The sequence below is a fragment of the Gorilla gorilla genome, chromosome 18, assembly GCF_029281585.2.
Source record: "Gorilla gorilla gorilla isolate KB3781 chromosome 18, NHGRI_mGorGor1-v2.1_pri, whole genome shotgun sequence".
NCBI lineage: Eukaryota > Metazoa > Chordata > Mammalia > Primates > Hominidae > Gorilla > Gorilla gorilla.
In genome coordinates, this window is record NC_073242.2 from 6,214,562 (window position 1) to 6,233,202 (window position 18,641).

At 52.2% G+C, this 18,641-nt stretch overlaps 1 protein-coding gene across 1 annotated transcript in view; it reads left to right on the top strand.

The window, feature by feature from the left end:
• Positions 1 to 18,419, top strand: part of LOC101147096 (3-phosphoinositide-dependent protein kinase 1) — a 73,581-nt gene extending 55,162 nt beyond the window's left edge. The window contains exons 11-14 of the mRNA XM_031007374.3: positions 1,895 to 2,112; positions 11,006 to 11,063; positions 12,355 to 12,507; positions 12,888 to 18,419. Of these exons, the coding sequence (XP_030863234.2) occupies positions 1,895 to 2,112; positions 11,006 to 11,063; positions 12,355 to 12,507; positions 12,888 to 13,004 (546 nt within the window). The 3' untranslated portion in view covers positions 13,005 to 18,419. The remainder of the gene's footprint in view (positions 1 to 1,894; positions 2,113 to 11,005; positions 11,064 to 12,354; positions 12,508 to 12,887) is intronic.
• Positions 18,420 to 18,641: the final 222 nt, after the last annotated feature.

The following is an 18,641-nucleotide window of genomic DNA, read 5'->3' on the forward strand; positions in this document are numbered from 1 at the left end:
AAACTCTAAGGGAGCCAGGCTTGGGGAGCAGAGTCTGCGCTGCCTGACGTGGCCACCTGTAGCTTTCATGTATGCAGAGGCCTGGGAGCCTCGAGGCCCTTGCCCCCACCCTCTGTGCCACCTAGCTGCTCTTGCGTGGTCTTTGGTTATGGCTGGCAGGTGCCACGGGGATGCAGTGCTCTCGCTGCTGGGCCTGCTATTGCTGCAGAGGTTTTGCTCGCGACTGGCTGGTGGCCGTTCTCCCGTGGGCTCTGTGCTCCATTCCTTCCAGGGAGGTAGCTGGGCTCTGAAGGAGCAGCACAAGCTTCAATTGTCTCTAGTCTCAATGCCTGGGGAGCTTCTCTGAGTGTGGGGGTGTGTGTGCTTGCACTCGCCGCATACCTGTGCAGGCCCCTGTGCCTGGGCCTACTGAGAGCTGGGGCTGCTTGATACGTGGCTTCTGTTGCCGTCTGTGAAGCCAGGCTCCATTTGTTGGCAGCCGCCTGTTAGATGGCCCATCCTTAGCTCTGAACAGCTGTGTGGTTTGAAAGCCTTGGAGTGGGTCCAGGCAGGGAGCTCCCAGGCCAGACCTCACACGGGGACAGTGAGTGAGTCTTGGCAAACAGTGTCAAGCGTGGAAGGAGACTTCAGGGCTGTACCTTCTCCCTCCCTGCAGGGCCGCACCCCCTCCTTCATGGGGAATGGGCACTGGGCGTCCCCTTCAGCCAGGGAGGTTGGCCATGGTACCTGCCCTTGGGCCAAGGCAGGAGAGCAGGTGCTTCATTGGCTCCTGCTCTCCTGAGGTCCTGTAAGTGCCGGGGCAGTGTGACCATTCGGCAGTGTTGGAGACAAGCAGGCCCATGCCCCATGGAGGGGTCGGCGTGGAGGGGCTGGCGTGGAGCGGCCGGCAGCGTCGGGCGTTTCCACCATGCCCGTTGGCGAGCACCTTGCTCCAGCCCAGCTGGGTGCGAGGCTTTAGGGCTGTGAGGCGAGGCTGTGGTGCAGCTGTAGGAGTGTGAGCACATGGGGGACGCTGCATGTGTGGAGGGTTGCGTGGGGCAGCAGCCAGGGCCTGCGTCTGGAGGCACGGAGGACGTGGAAGGGCATGCTGCACTCTTATCCTAGCCATTGCTCATGGTGCCATTGCTGGTGGCACCTTTTCTTTCCCTTTGTTCTTGGCCTCCAGAGAGCTCAGATGTGGGGCCTGCAGCCGGGGAGGTGGCTTCCCCTGCCCAGGGACTCTCTGGCCTTGGCAGTGCCAGGAGCGTGTTAGTGCACAGGCTGTTTCCGCTTGGCACGTTTATGAGTGAGTTTCCGTTGTCGACACTAGTTTGTCATTTTCCTAGAGTAACAGGCAGCATTATCTACAGTAAGTTTAGTTTATCTTTGCTGGGATTAAAAGGAATGTCTTTTAAACAATTGAATGTGTTTAGTCAAATCAAAATATTTAGCATCTACCACAGACTCAGACTCCTAAGACACCTGGGGCCCAACGAGGTCTTGCACGGAGGCCCTGCCTGCCAGCCTGTGCGATGGATCTGCCGTCAGGCCTCCTTGGTCCCCTTCTCTTCCCAGCAGGCATCCCAGCCCCCACCTCCGGGGGGGCAGCACTGGCATTCACGGGGCCTGCAGGGTAAGGGCCCAGGTCCCCTCTTCCTGGAGAGGAAATCTGAGGCTTCACCCCTCTCTGGCCCTGATTCCCATGGGAAGAGCCTGACCAGGCAGGATCCAGTGAGGCCTCGGTTCTGTGGCCAGGTGTCGCATGGAGGAGAATCAGGGCTGCCCACCCTGTCGCCCTGCGCCTTGCTGTGTGCGAGCTCCCAAGGCCTGACAGCGGCAGTGCGGGAGGGGCTGGGGTTTTAGGACCTTAGAGGCAAGTGAAGGTGCGGTTCTCACTTTTCCTTCTTCTCTGCAGTATGACAATCTCCTGAGCCAGTTTGGCTGCATGCAGGTGTCTTCGTCCTCCTCCTCACACTCCCTGTCAGCCTCCGACACGGGCCTGCCCCAGAGGTCAGGCAGCAACATAGAGCAGTACATTCACGATCTGGACTCGAACTCCTTTGAACTGGACTTACAGTTTTCCGAAGATGAGAAGAGGTTGTTGTTGGAGAAGCAGGCTGGCGGAAACCCTTGGTAAGAACTTATGGACATAAGCAATGCTTTTTGCAGAATTGCAGCGTGAACACGTGGGGGCTTATGGTGGGTGCCTTTGCCTTGTCACTGCCTCCCTCAGCAGCCTTGGACGCTTGGCCAAGGAGCACATCGTAAGTGCACAGTTGGAAACAGGTTCTTAGGAGGCAGCCGGCCCAGGGGCTGAGTGGGTTGTGACCGCCGGGCGCTCCCCTCCTCTGCTGGGCATTTGGACCTGCTGGTTGTGGCCATGGAGTCACTGTGGTATGGACAGATGCGGCCTGGACCTGGCCACTTGGGAGTTTATGAGGTTTGCTGTTGTAGCCCCTCTTTTCCACATACCTTTCCCCACTTGTCCATTTATGTCTTGTAAGGTGAGTGCCAGCGGCAGCGTGTGATGGAGGGCATGCGTGTTTTCAGGGCTGGGGATCTGTCCCGGGGGCGCCAGGAATCTGCCTTTCCCAATGCTCTTGCCTGCCTGAGAGTGTTTTGATGCTCCAAAAACAAACTTGTGAATTTCTGTTTTATTCCTATTGAGGCAGATGTCTCCTGTGTTCATGACCATTTGTGTTTCTTTTTTGAGGTACTTTGTGTCCTTTGACTATTTTTTCTTGTATATTTTGCATCTTTTTTTTTGAGACAGAGTGTTGCTCTGTCACCCAGGCTGGAATGCAGTGGCGCGATCTCAGCTCACTGCAACTTCCTGCCTCAACCTCCCAAGTAGCCGGAATTACAGGCACCTGCCACCACACCTGGTTAATTTTTGTATTTTTTGATAGAGACAGGCTTTCCCTGTGTTGGCCAGGCTGGTGCATCTTTTTAACATGGATTTTTAAAAGCCATGTGTATGGAGACTATTCCTTGTTGTATGTTTTGCAAACATATTTCAGTTTCTCTCCAGTCTCGATACTGTGTTTTTGTATGGAAGCTGTAAATTCTTACCAAGTCCATCCTGTCCCTATTTATGTTTTATGTTTTCCATTTTAATCTGGTAAGACGGGCTTCCCCCCTAATATTTTTACCTGCTTGTCCCTTTTGTGTGGGCAGAGAGGAGCCCAAGGGGGTGGGGAGAGGGCCTTGCAGGAAGGCATGCTGGAGTGGAAGCACAAGGCGAGGGGGAGTTGAGGGCCCGGCTAGGCAGGGACAGGACACATGTGACTTGAGAGACTTGTGGGGAGGAATGAGAGGAAGGAGCTGAGCTCTGGGCCGCCCTGGCAAGTGGGGAAGACCACGGCTCTATGCGGTTCGCCACACCTGTCTCTAGAAAACCTGTGCAGAGATGCTGGCAGGCAGCAACAGTCTACAGCTAGGGGCTCTGAATCACACCTAGTGTGATTGCTGGGTATGTTAATGTGTACTGAGCAGGAGAGGAGGGCTCTTGATGGGAGCAATCTGAGCTGTGCTGTGCTGCGCTGCGCAGCTCCAAGCAGCAAGGAGGCGTGTGGCTGGCTATGCAAGGAGCTTCCCGGGCTCGTATGTGCTGGGGTCCCCATGAAGGGCTGCTGTGGCCACTCCAAGTACTTGGCCAGGAGCGCTCTCTCTGCAGAGCCCAGCTGAGAGGTGCTGTCTGCAGGTTTGTGTGTGTTTCAGCTCCTTTGGTGACTCCCAGAAGAGGCCCCTCTGCCTGGGGCTGTTCTTAGAGGGCCTTGGGGTCCGTCTGGGTACCTTAGCCTGGTGATGGCGGCAAGTCAGGATACACATTCTCCTGCCTGCTTCCGTTGTCTTCAGGGTTCTCTTTCCCCTTCCCCTTCCTTCAGATTTTAGGTCCTTTTGGGAAGCTGATGACTCCTGAGATCTTGCAGGATCTGTCTGGCTGCTGGGAGGTCTGTCCAGCACCTGCTCTTTACATTAGTGGTTCGCATTTTCAGTGTGTGGCCACCAAATCCCCGAGGTCAGGGCAGTTTTTTTTGTAATACTAAGATGTTATTTGCCTTTTTGCTGTCATTCTCTGTGCGTGTATGGTGAGTTTTTCAGTGGTCACATGCTATAGAATGGAATCTGCGTGCTTTTGGTCTTTTCTAAGGTCATACGTTTTTGGTATCAATATGTTTTGTTTTTTAAATGAGAGAGAGTCTTGCTCTGTCGCCCAGGCTGGAGTGCAGTGGCATGATCTCTGCTCACACAACCTCCGCCTCCTGGGTTAAGTGATTCTCCTGTCTCAGCCTCCTGAGTAGCTGGGATTACAGGCACATGCCACCATGTCCAGCTAATTTTTGTATTTTTAATGGAGAAGGGGTTTCACCATGTTGGCCAGGCTGGTTTCGAACTCCTGACCTCGAGTGATCTGCCCACCTCGGCTTCTCAAAGTGCTGGGATTTCAGGTGTGAGCCACCGCGCCAGCCAATATATGCATTTTTTGAGATTAATAAATTTTCAATATTTCTACTGAGCTCTTACTATCTCTTCATTTATACCTGCTATAGCCTCTGTAATTTTATCATCCACTGAATCATTATTTTGAAATCCTGAAGTTTTCCTTGTGCCTACACGAGAATATGGTAAGTAAGTTCAGGATCACACTTGTAACCCCAGCACTTTGGAGGCCAAGGTGAGTGGATCACTTGAGCCAGGAATTCGAGAGCAGCCTGGGCAACAAACTGAAACCCTGTCTCTACAAAAAATACAAAAATCACCCAGGCATGGTGCTGCACACCTGTAGTCCTAGCTGCTTGGGGAGGTTGAGGTAGGAGGATTACCTGACCCTTGGAAGTCGAAGCTGCAATGAGCAGAGATCTTGCCACTGCCCACCCCCCCCGCCCCAGCCTGGGTGACAGAGTGAGACCCTGTCTCAAAATTGAAAAAAAAAAAAAAAAAGTAAAAGGAATTTTTTAATTTACATGGAATAGTTTACACTTAAAAGGAACATTTTAAAAATATATGTGATGAGCTCTTTAAAATCCAATGTTGTTTGTTACAGCTTTTCAGACAATAAATTAAAGAGTCACTGAAGCTCTTAGAAGCTGCATTGTAGAGGCTGGAGAGGCCACACGGTAGCTGAGAGACAAAGCCTCTGGCTGCAGCACAGCCTCAGGCTTGGTCATCCTGTGCTGCCACAGTCCACAATGCAGTCGAAACTTGCTGGATTCAAGATACGACTGCAGGCACGAAGAGGGAGTTGACATGTCTGCTGCTGAGTTGTGCTTTTGCCTCACAGTGGATGAGTCTACAGACAGCCTGGACCTGCCGCTTGGCCTGTGTCCCCCGGCTTCTCATCACGGATGATGTTCTTTTTTTTTGAGACGGAGTCTCCCTCTGTCGCCCAGGCTGGAGTGCAGTGGAGTGATCTCTGTTCGCTGCAACCTCCACCTCCTGGGCTTAGGCAGTTCTCCTGCCTCAGCCGCCCAAGTAGCTGGGATTACAGGTGTGTGCCACCGTGCCTGGCTCATTTTTGTATTTTTAGTGAAGACAGGGTTTCACTATGACTTGAGGCCATGGCACCAAGCAGTGCCAGGGCAATAGTCATATCTTCACAGCACTCACCCACAGGAAGAGAGAGAGGAAAGAAACCAGTCTCGCTTCTGAGCCTTTGTTAAAAATGATGAATGTTGTGAATACTTTGGGGGATGAAGTGGGAAGTATACAGAAGGGCACTCAATTCTGCCGCAAACATGAGTGTGCAGCCATCTCAGGGAGACACGCTTGTGGCTGTTGGCCTGCTGTCCTCGTGGAGCGTCTGGCTGACGGGCAAACCGCCGTTATGCAGACTTAGCTATTTGGCCAATATTTTTCTTGAAAATGATTGGAATGAGCTTGTTACTTTAAGGAAAACAACTGTCCATATTTATGTCAATGATAACATTGAAACCTTCAAGTGAAAATTGGAATTTTGGAAAACTTTATTCATTACTGTGAGCCTGATCCCTTCCCAATAAAAGACTTTTTTTAGCTATTTTTTTTTTTGTTTGTTTATATGTGTTTTAAAAAGAAAGAGACAGGGTCTCGCTGTGTTACCCAGGCTGGTCTCGAACTGCTGGGCTGAAGCATTCCTCTCGCTTTGACTTCCCAAAGTGGTGGGATTACAGGCGTGAGCTACTGCACCAGGCCAAAAGTCTTTTTTTTTTTTTTTTTTTTTCTGTTTTTGAAACAGAGTCTCATTCTGTCGCCCAGGCTGGAGTGCAGTGGCACAATCTTAGCTCACTGCAACCTCCGCCTCCCAGGTTCAAGCATTTCTCCTGCCTCAGCCTCCCGAGGAGCTGGGATTACAGGCGTGTACCACCACACCCTGCTGAGTTTTGTATTTTTAGTAGAGACATGGTTTCACCATATTGGTCAGGCTGGTCTCGAACTCCTGACCTCAAGTGATTCACCTGCCTCGGCCTCCCAAAGTGCTGGGATTAGAGGCCAAAAGTCGTTTGATACATAGTGATATCCATGAATTCATCTGTTGAAACTGTAGAATGAAATTTGTCACCGTTTGGAAGCTTTACATCATTCAGCCCCCATGTATGACCCTATAACATCACATGAGGGTAGAAGAGCCCCTAGTGCAGGGTAGATTGATGGTTTTTAGTGTCACAGTGTATGGAAATGTATTGTTACGAGTCAGATTTCACATTGCAACTGAGCTTTAAGCAGCCACCGCCTTCTGAACTGCAGTGTAGTGTCCAAGAAGAATATCCACAAACATCTACACTTATTCTTAGCCAAAAGGCCAGGAAGTGACTCCAATCTCTAAAAAGGCTGAGTATACCCCTCCCTTTTCTAGCTGTTTATCTGAGTGAGGCTGGGTGTTTGCCGTGTTCTTCTGCCTGAACACAGATCTCAGCAGAGTATGGGCGCGGGCGGATGTGGGTACCCAGCACTCTCCTTATCAGCCGAACAGGAGAGGCCTGCGCAGTGCACAGAGTGGCACGCTCTCCTCATTCATTGTTTTTGTTTTGGAAAGTAGTTATTTTAAAAATAGAAGTAATGTATGTTAATAGTAATGGGTTTATTGTATTTTAATGAATTAAATATTTGAAAATGTCTCAGTTTTAATTTCCTCCATAGTACGTATCAGTTGATCTGAAAGCTCTTTGGGGTCTTCCACAGAGGTAAAGAGTGTGAGGGGCCATGGGACTGGAAGGTTGGAGAGGAAACCTGGGGCCCGTCCGCCATTGCTGCTGGCTCCCTCCCTTACTGGCAGTGAAGCTGAGCCTGCAGAGCCCTCCCGAGGGGTGGAAAAGCCTCCAGCGGGGCTCTGGGTCCTTGCTGGGGCTCTCCTGGGCGTGGCAGGTGCTTTGCCAGTGGCTTTGGGCTTGGATCCTTGACAATGCTTTTTTTGGGGTCTGGGTGAGGGAGGGTGGAGGAGGTGGCAAGAACCCGCGCTTTGGCATCAGGAAAGGGGGTTTTCTATGGTCACCCCTTGTGGATTGCCCTGCATCCTCCTCTGTGCAGAGGTGGGGAGAGGTGTCGCCTGTTTTGAGGGAGCCAAGATGGCAGTGTATGAGAGTGAGGTGCCTCGGGAAAGCCCCGTGTGCATGGCGAGTAGTTAGGCGTGTCTCCAGGTCTTCAGCTCTTGCCCAGCCTCCCAGGGAGGAAAGGGCTCTCAGGGCGGGGGATTTTCTGCAGGAGACAGTAAAAAATCGAAGTAGAAAATCAAGGTGATTGCAGCCTGGCCAACATGGTGAAACCCCGTCTCTACTAAAAATACCAAAAATTAGCTGGGCCTAGTGGTGGGTACCTGTAATCCCAGCTACTCAGGAGGCTGAGACAGGAGAATTGCTTGAACCCAGGAGGCAGAGGTTGCACTGGGCCAAGATTGTGCCATTGCCCTCCAGACTGGGCAACAGAGCGAGACTCTGTCTGAAAAAAAAAAATCAACGTGATTCCTGGAAGTGCTGACAGCAAGGAGCTGTTTCTGTCGTGAGCTGGCAGGTGAATCCGCTGAACACACGCTATGCTCTAGATGCCGCCAGTGGAGCTTTGCCCGCAGTCTCTGTCCATGCACCCTGGGCCACCGGGGAGTGGAATTGTCCATTTCATTGTCTCTCTCGGGATGCTGGTGCAGGGGTGGGTGGCCCCTGTCCATGGGGCCCTTGCCTGCCTCCCCGAGGTGCTGGCATGTTCTGTCACTGAGCCACTCTGGGGCTTCAGTGTCCCTGGCATGGGTGACACTGCTGGGAGTGCCTCTGGGCTCCTTGCCTGTGGCCTTTTTTTTTTCTCAGGATGGATTTCTGGAAGCGAGGCTACTTCTCAGCACTATTTCCGAATCGCTTCCTCAGTGAGTCCTCCCCAGGCTGCAGGTGCCGAGCGGGAGCACCACTCCTGCACGCCCATGCCTGTGGCATGCCCAGATGATCAGGGTGGAGCGGCCCAGCTCAATGTCTTCATTTAGGGCCATTGAGAGTTTCTTGTGTCACTGAATTCCTCTTCTGGGAATTTTTAGTTTGTGTCATTTTGTTGAGTTTTCTGTTGAGTTCCAAGCCTCTCGTGGCACTGTGAATTTGCTGTGGGGTGCAGCTGATGGCCCTTGGGGGCTGTATCTGGAAGTCCTTTCCTGCCCCAGCTGTGGTCCTGGTGGTTTTTTAGGTGAAGGTGGTTTCGTCCTCTTGCCGTGGCTCCCGCACCTCAGTGCTGGGCTGCTGTTCTCTCTCTCAGCCAGGAAGGCGGCCCCTCCCACACAGGTTGCAGGGATGGGCTGCTGTGTTCTTCTGGTTTTTCTCTCCTTCGAGTTGGTATTTTAAACCATGCATCTCATCACCTCTTCTGGCACTTGCTGGCGTGTAGTGAAAGCAGAGGATGGGGAGAGGCCGTGGGGCCCTCTCCATCCTCATCTGCCTGCAAGAGCTCTGACTGGCCTGGGCTCAAAGGGACCCTGTGCCTCCCACGCTGCCTGCCACGGCGTAATTTATGATGAATTTTCCTTTGTTGTTCCTCTGCGCTGTTGCCTGGTCACAGGCCTGTCTGTCAGAATGGCTTCCTGCCGGCTCTGTGGTCCCTCCAGGCATTTCTGTGCTCTGTGCTTTCTGTGCTGTGGTGGGTCTTCCTCATCACATGTCCTTTTCAGGAACCTCCTTGATCTGTTTCTCTTTGTTTTAATCCCCACATTGCGTGTGTTTGCTGGCGAAGTCCCTGGTGCGAGAGGAGGGCTGCACTTGCCCGCATGCCACACACTCCTCTTGCTTCAAACCCACAGGATGGGTTGTGTGTGTGAGGCCAGGCCCTGGGTCCTCCCTCTTGGGGCAGGCCTGGGCACTGATCTGCCCAGGTCTGGGTGGGTCAGATGGTGGGGCTGGGTAAGCCCTGGGGGAAGATGCTGTGCCCCCAACTCGGCCAGTCCGGTCTTCTCACAAGCGCTGTTGGCCCTGTGTGCAGCCAGGCAGGCGTGTGGATGTGCTCAGATACTGATTTGATCATCTTATGCCTTCTTCAAATATAAAACATATTATTGGTCGGGGGTGGTGGCTCATGCCTGTAATCCCAGCACTTTGGGAGGCCTAGGTGGGTGGATCACAAGGTCAGGAGATTGAGACCATCCTGGCTAACATAGTGAAACCCTGTCTCTGCTAAAAATACAAAAAATTAGCTGGGCGTGGTGGTGCGCACCTGTAATCCCAGCTACTTGGGAGGCTGAGGCAGGAGCATCAATCACTTGAATCCGGGAGGCAGAGGTTGCAGTGAGCCAGGATGGCACACCACTGCACTCCAGCCTGGGCGACAGAGCGAGACTCTGTCTCAAACAAACAAACAAACAAACAAACCACATATTATTTCTATAGTAGAACCTCAGATCAGGAATTTCAGTAAGATCAGATAGAACACAAACCAGTAACTGTTAGCTTTAACCAAATGAGGTAAACTGCAGACATTAAAATAGTATCTTGGGGCCCGGTGCGGTATCTGATGCCTGTAATCCCAGCCCTTTGGGAGGCCGAGGCAGGCGGATCACTTGAGGTCAGGAATTCGAGATCAGCCTGGCCAACAGGGTGAAACCGCATGTCCACTAAAAATACAAACAAATTAGCCTGGCGGGCGCAGTGGCTCACGCCTATAATCCCAGCACTTTGGGAGGCCAAGGCAGGTGGATCACGAGGTCAGGAGATCGAGACCATCCTGGCTAACACGGTGAAACCCCATCTCTACTAAAGATACAAGAAAAATTAGCTGGGCGTGGTGGTGTATGCCAGTGGTCCCAGCTATTCGGGAGGCTGAGGTGGGAAAATGGCTTGAATGCAGGAGATTGAGGCTACAGTGAGCTATGGTGGCGCCACTGCTCTCCAGCCTGGGTGACAGAGCAAGACTTTGTCTCTAAAAACAAAAATTTCTTGAACTTTTAGGAATCAAAAGTGACGTGTGCTTTCTAATAATGTATATTAAATTAAAGCCTCTATGTGAATCTTGCTCTTTGAATTTCTGCCGTCTCTGAATAAAAGTGTTTTACTATGATGGGAAAACCAGAGGAGATGTTCTTACGTCCAGCTTGGGTCTGTCAGAACTTTGTGATTATAAACTGCTCTGTGGCTCCTGAGCACTGAATCAGGGGCCCCAGCTTGTGGGGTAACTTGAGGGCGATCATCTCATCCAGTTGACTCCGCGGGCAGCCACCTTTCGGGAGGCAGTTCTGCGCCTCACCACAGCTTTGTTAAGGCAGCAATGACCTGTGTCACCTGCCCGTTTCTACGGCACGGTCCTCCCCCACCTTTTCCCCGCTGTGTGGATGTCACTGGCAGTGAGGGGCAACAGGCACCGTTTCTGGTATCTGCAGGCTCCGTTGCAAATACGGATTAAGGCTCTCTGTGTGGCAGTGCTGTATGTGCTGGGTTACATGTGGCGAACGTTCTCTGCTCATCCCGAAGTGAGGCTGGCTCTGTGAGGGGCAGGCCGAGGCTACGGGGAGTTCGTGTGGCAGGAGGAGCGTGGAGAATTTCTGTTTGTGATTGTCATGGGAGCATCTCTTTCTTGTTTCTTTCCACAGGCACCAGTTTGTAGAAAATAATTTAATACTAAAGATGGGCCCAGTGGATAAGCGGAAGGTGAGTGGTCAGTGGTCCCACTGCTCCGCACGCACACCTGCATCTTCCCCCGACTCCAGCTTAGGGGAGGGCAGCTTGGTGGCATGGAATCCTTCCATGTCTTGATTTTCATCAAACATCATCTCTAGATTTCATAACTCGGGAAGGCTTAAGCCCCTTGGGAGAAGCCATGTGGAGCCACACGCGTAGGCGGTTAGGGCAGTGCAGAAGCAACCGCCCACACTCCTGGGAGCCTGGGGCTGCCCGTTTTGAGGTTTCCATCAAGTTGCAGGGCCACATCTGATATCTTAGCCAGTGGTCTAATATTTCTTTAGAAGTGTTTCAAAGCCATTTAAGGGTTGTTCTTTCTTTTTTTCTTTTCTTTTTTTTTTTTTTTGAGACGGAGTCTTGCTTTGTCGCCCAGGCTGGAGTGCAGTGGCGCGATCTCGGCTCACTGCAAGCTCCGCCTCCCGGGTTCACGCCATTCTCCTGCCTCAGCCTCCCGAGTAGCTGGGACTACAGGCGCCCGCCACCACGCCCGGCTAATTTTTTTTTGTATTTTTAGTAGAGACGGGGTTTCACCATGTTAGCCTGGATGGTCTTGATCTCCTGACCTCGTGATCCACCTGTCTCAGCCTTCCAAAGTGTTGGGATTACAGGCGTGAGCCACGGCGCCCGGCCGGGTTGTTCTTTATTTTTTGGATTAAATGGATCCAGCACTTAGCAAGTGGTCTGTATGGAGCCAGGCAAGTGTGTGGATGTGCTCAGGTATTTATTTGGTCATCTTGTACCTTTTTCAAATATAAATCATATTACTTCTATAGTAGAACGTCAGATCAGGAATTCCAGTATGATTAGACAGAACACAAACCAGTAACTGTTAGCTTTAACCCTTGGTTAGAAAATATTCAGCTCCAGGTGCTCACAGGGGGCCACTTCCAAGTGCAGGCTCCTGGCCTCTGTTCCTGGCCGTATGTCCTCCGCAGGCAAGGAGCTCGGTGCAGGTGGGTGGAGGCTGGCTACCGAGAGCAGGCTCCTGTCCCAGGCAGAGCAGAGGGGCCAGGGGAGCCATGGGCCTGATCTGGATGGGCTGTCTGCGCCATCTCAGCAGCAGAGGCCTGTGCTGCAGCCCCTGTGACCTTAGAAACTGGGCCCGGTGAGGCAGGAAGTACCCTGCCCCTGGGTGAGTGCACAAGTGGTGGCGGTGGCCCTGTGTCCCGAGCAGCTCCGAGGGGCCGCCCAGCCCTCTAGGCTCCAGGAGATGCCGTCAGCACTGGCCTCTGAGGCCTGTTGTTTTGTGTTTTGGCGTCAGGGTTTATTTGCACGACGACGACAGCTGTTGCTCACAGAAGGACCACATTTATATTATGTGGATCCTGTCAACAAAGTCCTGAAAGGTGAAATTCCTTGGTCACAAGAACTTCGACCAGAGGCCAAGAATTTTAAAACTTTCTTTGTCCACACGGTGAGTCTGTTCCCAGGGATTCCTGTGTGCAGGGTAATGGGAGGGCTTTGCACCTCGTGGGAAGCAGCCACAGGCCTTGGCCAGAGGGAGCAGCAGGGATCGGGGCAGCTGCCTCGCCCTTTCCGACATCCCAGATGCCCACACTAGTGGCTCAGTCCTGAGGGGGCAGGGGACACCCTGTGCTTGTTTTTCAGTTTGGTGGTGACTGGGGGGGGTGGGGTGGTCATCAGCCTGTGTAGTTGCTTACTGCTTGTGTGAATAACCACCACACCCACGTGCTTCCAGGACTCGGAATGGCTGGTCGCAGGCAGCTCACCAGGTTGGGGTGGGGGTTTTGGTGGGACTCCCTGGAGAACACTAAACGGCTTCTGTCTTCGCAGCCTAACAGGACGTATTATCTGATGGACCCCAGCGGGAACGCACACAAGTGGTGCAGGAAGATCCAGGAGGTTTGGAGGCAGCGATACCAGAGCCACCCGGACGCCGCTGTGCAGTGACGTGGCCTGCGGCCGGGCTGCCCTTCGCTGCCAGGACACCTGCCCCAGCGCGGCTTGGCCGCCATCCGGGACGCTTCCAGACCACCTGCCAGCCATCACAAGGGGAACGCAGAGGCGGAAACCTTGCAGCATTTTTATTTAAAAGAAAAGAAAAAAAACACCCAACCACACAAAGAACAAAACCAGTAACAAACACAAAGGAATTCAGGGTCGCTTTGCTTGCTCTCTGTGCTCCGTGGAGGCCTCCGTGTGCCCTCGTTGCCGTGGGGACCCAGCTCCGTGCACGTCAGCTCAGTCCCGCCCAGACTAGTGGACAGACCTGGTGTCACCAGTTCCTCCTAGCATCAGTCTGAACCATGCGCCCGCCCTGCCCCAACTGTGTTCAGGTCCTGCTGTGGCCGAGGGGACCGGGTGTGTTTGGCTCTTTATGCCCCTCCCGCTGTGGTCCTGGAACTCTTCACCAGGGAGGGAGCCCTGCGGGGGCCGCAGCTCTGTGGAGGGAGCCGCCGTGCTTCTGTCACCTGCTCCCTTTCTTGCGTTTCCCTGTGATGGGCCCTTAGGCCTGGCTGGGCCCATTGCATATCCCTGTGGTGGCTCTGGTGGCAGGCTTTCTGTGGCCCCTGCTGTGTTGGCAGGCAGGTTTGCGTGGTGAGGAGTGGGAGGGGTTGGAGTGGTGCGGGAGCAGGCTGCCGAGTGGAGGGTGCCATCGAGGGCTCCGGATCCCTTGTCCTACTTAGCAGTGTTGGTCTCTGGGGCTGGAAGCTGAGCGCATGCTGGGAGCGGTACTGTCAGAAGTGAGCCCAGTTAGTACCCCGCTGGCTCACTGCACGAGAGAGTCCTGCCCCGAGCCCTAGGCGGGGCCAGGAGGTGCCTTGGAGAAGGCAGCCGGAGCAGAGAGGGCTGCTGACTTCCGTGTGGACCAGAGAGGCCTGAGGGCCTCCTAAAAGGTGTAAATGTCCACGCCTCTCCAGTTGCTGAAGTAGGGTCAGAGAGAACCCTGGCATCAGCAGACCCAGGGTGCTTCTGTCTCCTGCAGACCACACCAGGGAGTGCAGACACCACCATCACACACGCCCCTTTTGTGTTGTGGTTCAAATTTCTCAGAGCCTATTCAGAGCTTCTATATCTGTGCATCAGAAATCTCACAGCCTTCTCATGCTGCCGGCTCATCTGGGCCCATAAAGAGTGGACTTTGCCAGTTGCTGTTGCACAGGAGGCGAGAACAGCACATTTCAACCCCAGCTTGCTGGTCGGCTTTCCTCTAGAGAGAGCCGGTTTTGGGGCCATTTCCCTTTGATACTTTGGTGGCCTTGCCCCGCTCTGCAGCACAGACAGGCCAGATGCATTTGTCCTTTGCCTAGCTACTCCCCAGGCAGAGAGTGCTCCTGGTGGCCTGGCAGGTCTGAGCCCTTCTCTCCCTGCCCAGGTTGTCCCTGGAGGGCAGCCCTCACTCCCTTTGGGGGAGAGGCAGACATTGCTGCCCACAGACCTGCCTCTGACTCAACTGTGTCCACCCTCCCTGGTCCCTACCCCCAAGTCACAGATGACTCAGCAGTGACCCTGTGTGCCAGGCCAGATGCAAACTGAGAGGGAAGGTGTCCTTTTTACACTGCTAATGATGGGAGTGGCTCTTTTTAGTTAGGCGAGTGCAGATGGGGCCTGGGAGGGGGCAGAGATGTTCCCCAGGCCCTGCCTGTGGTTCCTGCCTGGGCCTTGGCTGCTGCTGTGTGACAGCTGCATGTGAGCCTGTGATCGTGAGCTGGGGTGAGCTGGGCCGCACCTGCCCTGAGGCCCCAGGGAGCAGGACACTCCGGGGCCCAGCACGTTGCCCTGGGCCTGTGGCCGGAGTCCTCTCTCCTCCTCCTGGCTTTTGAAAAGGCTTGGCTGTGTTGGGGAGTCTCTCTTAGCCCTTTCAGGAATTTCTGTTCAGGCTTCCTCCTCCTCATCAGCTATTTTACCCATCTCAGAACGTCCTGTGTCTCCATGTAGGAGAGTGGCTCTCTCAGATCTCTCAGGGCGTCTGGTTATAGGGAAACAAGTGGAGCAGGGGCGTGGCTTTAATTGGAGCACTCGGCTGGGCTGCTTGGGGAGACTCTTCCATGCGTTCTTCCTCTGGATAGAACCACCACCTCCTGGGCGTCACTGACAAGATCCATCTTAACCTCCAAAGCCACAGAACTAGGGGCTCAGAGCCAGAGCTGGCAGCCGCCAGCCGAAATGATGCCATTGCCTGAGCTGACAGCCAAGCCCTTCTGTGGGTCACCTTTCTCCTCACCCAGCCCCTTGCTCTTCCCTTTTGAAAGGCACGTGTGTTTTCTTTCCTTACCCTGTGCTTGCTCATGTCTACTCCGGTTTTCTTTAGCACATCCTTAGAGCAATCACCTGGCTTGCAGGTGCCTTACATTCTACGGTAGAACGTGGGGTACCATGTGTGCACATAGACACGCTTACGTGGAATTACAGTTGTGGGTTTATCCAAGATGAGGAAGATTTCCCCTGCTGTTTAATAGACCTGGGGCCATGTGCCTCCCCACACATGGGCAAGGACAGGTGGAATGTTGGGACCACACTGTGTGCGGCTTCTCAGCACAAAGTGGAGGGAGGCTGTGGTCGCTGCCGGCCTAGGTGTCCCAGGTGCCCTGCCTTTCTCTGGGACACAGTTGGGGGCTGGCTTCTGAGGGATTCCTTTCTCCCCTCTTTGTGTGGCCCCAGCCAGGGCGGTGGGCAGTCCTGGTGTAGAGCACAAGCGTCTCCACCCTAGAGAAATGCCTCTGTACCACGGCTACCATGTGGGACCTTAACTTGTGGAAGGCTTGTTAACAATTGTTTTGAGAGAGATGGCTGGTCATGCCACAGCCACTGGGGACTCCGCCTACTCCAGCCCTCTTGGGACACACTGTGGGATTTGTGGCCCTTCCCCAGAGGAATTGTGGAGACTGTCCCATGGAACAAACCCCCAGGCACCAGCACAGGGCTCTGGGTGACTCAGTAAAACTAACATTTGTCTCTGACAAGATCAGCTGTAGGCTCACCAGCCAGAGAAGACCACTGTGAGCATTTTGCCGTATATCCTGCCCTGCCATTTGTTCACTTTTTAAACTAAAATAGGAACATCCGACACACACCGTTTGCATCGTCTTCTCCCTTGATATTTTAAGCATTTTCCCATGTCATGAGTTTCTCAGAAACATGTTTTTAACAATTGTAGTATTTAGTCATTGTCCATTTACTATAATTTATCTGACCATTTCCCTACTGTAAAATACTTAAGACGGTTTCTGATTTTTGCAATATTTAAATAATGCTGTGATGAATATCCTTAAAATCTTCTGATTTCTTACTTTTTTTCCCCTTAGATGCCTAGAAGTGGTATTTTGAGGTGAAAGAGTTTGTTCATTTTGAAGATATTTCTGTCTCTCTCTCGACCTGATGTGTAGATGCTCAGTTCCAGTAGCAGAACCACCTTAGTTGTGTCCTGCAGATTCTGAACAAATCAGTTTCTGATAAGCCGTGTGTTCCAAAGAATGTCTGAATAAGACCGCTCTTTATTTAAATGCTAAGAGGATGTCATTACTGCAGTCCATTTGTGGCCGATATTTTCCAAGAGCCAATTTCCTTGTTTTGGTTGCAAGAACCTGGCTCTGCCTGCACGTCAGCTCTCTGCCCTCCCTGCTGCCGTGGCTTTTAAGCGCTTGGCGATATTTTCAGAATCTTCTACTTCGTGTCCACAATGGTACTGAATTTGCATCTGCACAGTCAGCAGAGATAACAAGTGTTGAACTGACCTTGCCACATGCTTAGTGAGTGATCTGTAATTAAGTTTATAGACTCAGAAAGTACATTAGGCCATTTGGAATCAGTAGCAGAGCAAAGCCTTTACTTGAAAAAAACCACGTAGCTGATTGGGTTTTACAAGAGTGCATTTGTCTCCCCCTTCCACCCCCCTTCAGGTCTTAGTGCTTCAGAAGAGCCCAGCAGCCAGGCTGGCTTTTTCACTGTAGGGCGTGGTTGTCCCAGCTGGTGTAGATTTCAGGCCCCCCCCCCCCCCAACTCCCTGCCCACAGTGTTGCAGATTGCCTGGCTGGCGGCAAGTCCAGACCACCCAAATTTGGTTGGATTCATTTCTCCACTTTAGTTGGGGTCCATTGATTGTGCAGGGAAACGTGCAGGAGGTTTTTCTAGGCACCACGTTCAGTGCTGCTTCACTCTACCAGAGATTATGGCCAAATTGCATGGAATTTGGTTTCTTGCCCTCCTCTGAAGCCTGAGTCCCCCCTCACCTGGCTGGTTGACAGACCCGGGGTGCTCACTGCTGAGACTTCAGAGATCGCATCTGCTGTGAGACTACGGTGAAGGTCCTATGTTCTGGAGGATGTTGTCATACACTTTTCCCCAGTTATTTTCAAACCTGACATGAGCCTATGTTGACTCACTGGGCGGGGTCCCTTCTTACTCAGCACACGTGGCAAGTGCCTGAATCGGGGCTGGAGGCACTTCAGAGCCTCTGAGGGGCCACCACTTCTGGCCCAAAATGGCAGGGTTGTAGATGAGGCTGCCTGTGGAGAACTGGTGTGAGGAGGAAGCTGTTTCCAACAAAGAGTACTTTCATCTGTTGAGATGGCTGTGGTGAGCAACTGAACGAGCGTACGTGTGTACCTGAATTTTCCCCGTAACTCATTTCTTCCATATGAAGAAACACCAAACTATGTACAGAGAACTTTTTACAAAAGGCAGACCTTTTTTAAGCTGTGTAACCCACATAGCCTAACCATCTGGCAGAATGACTACGAATAGGGGTCATTGTGCTGGTAAAAGCCTCTATTACGACTGTAAGTTGGATGTTGGCAAAATTAAATTGTTACAGTATTTAGAGCTGCTGTAGCTGTTCCTTCACAACATAAAATAGGATAAATGACTAGTACGTCTTTCAGGTGGGTGGCAGTCAGAACATGCATAATATTCTCTACCTGGTCTGTAGCTGTAACTGTGATGTACAGACAAAGCAAAAATTAAAAGAACTTATGAAAACAAATGCAATGATACTAGGATATACACTTTTGTATTTTTATTCTTATATAAGGTTATTTGCTGGCTATTGTTGGCCTCTAGTTCAGTCTGTGTTATTTAAATTCTAATATATGAATTATTTGGATTGAATTCATGTTCGGGGCCACGTTGTTGTATGTATTGATGTACAGCCTTGAATGTGAATAATTATTGTAAACTATATTTTACAACTTTTTTTCTGGCTTTATTATATAAATTTTCTATTGGGTCAGTGATTTAATCATATAATTTAATGAATCTGTTTATCCTTTTTTTTTTTCCAAATACTTGTGCTTCAGGTGTAGTTACCAGATGATGAAGTTTCCTCGTATGCTCAGTAGTCTTGTAATAAAAAGCATGTAGAGTGTAGAGGTTTGCTGGCGTGGCTCTTCCTTTGACCCCGCCACGGAGTGGGGGCGCGGTTGGGGGCGGGTGTCTGCCATTGCCCGCTAGCGTTGGCGTCCCAACCTCGGTTTCATTCCCTCCGGAAGCGGGACCAGCCGGCTGCTTTTCCTGGATGGAACTTCCGCCTGCCATGTGACGCTGTGGCGGGTGTTCTACCAGGGCGGACCTATGGGCGGGACAGAACGC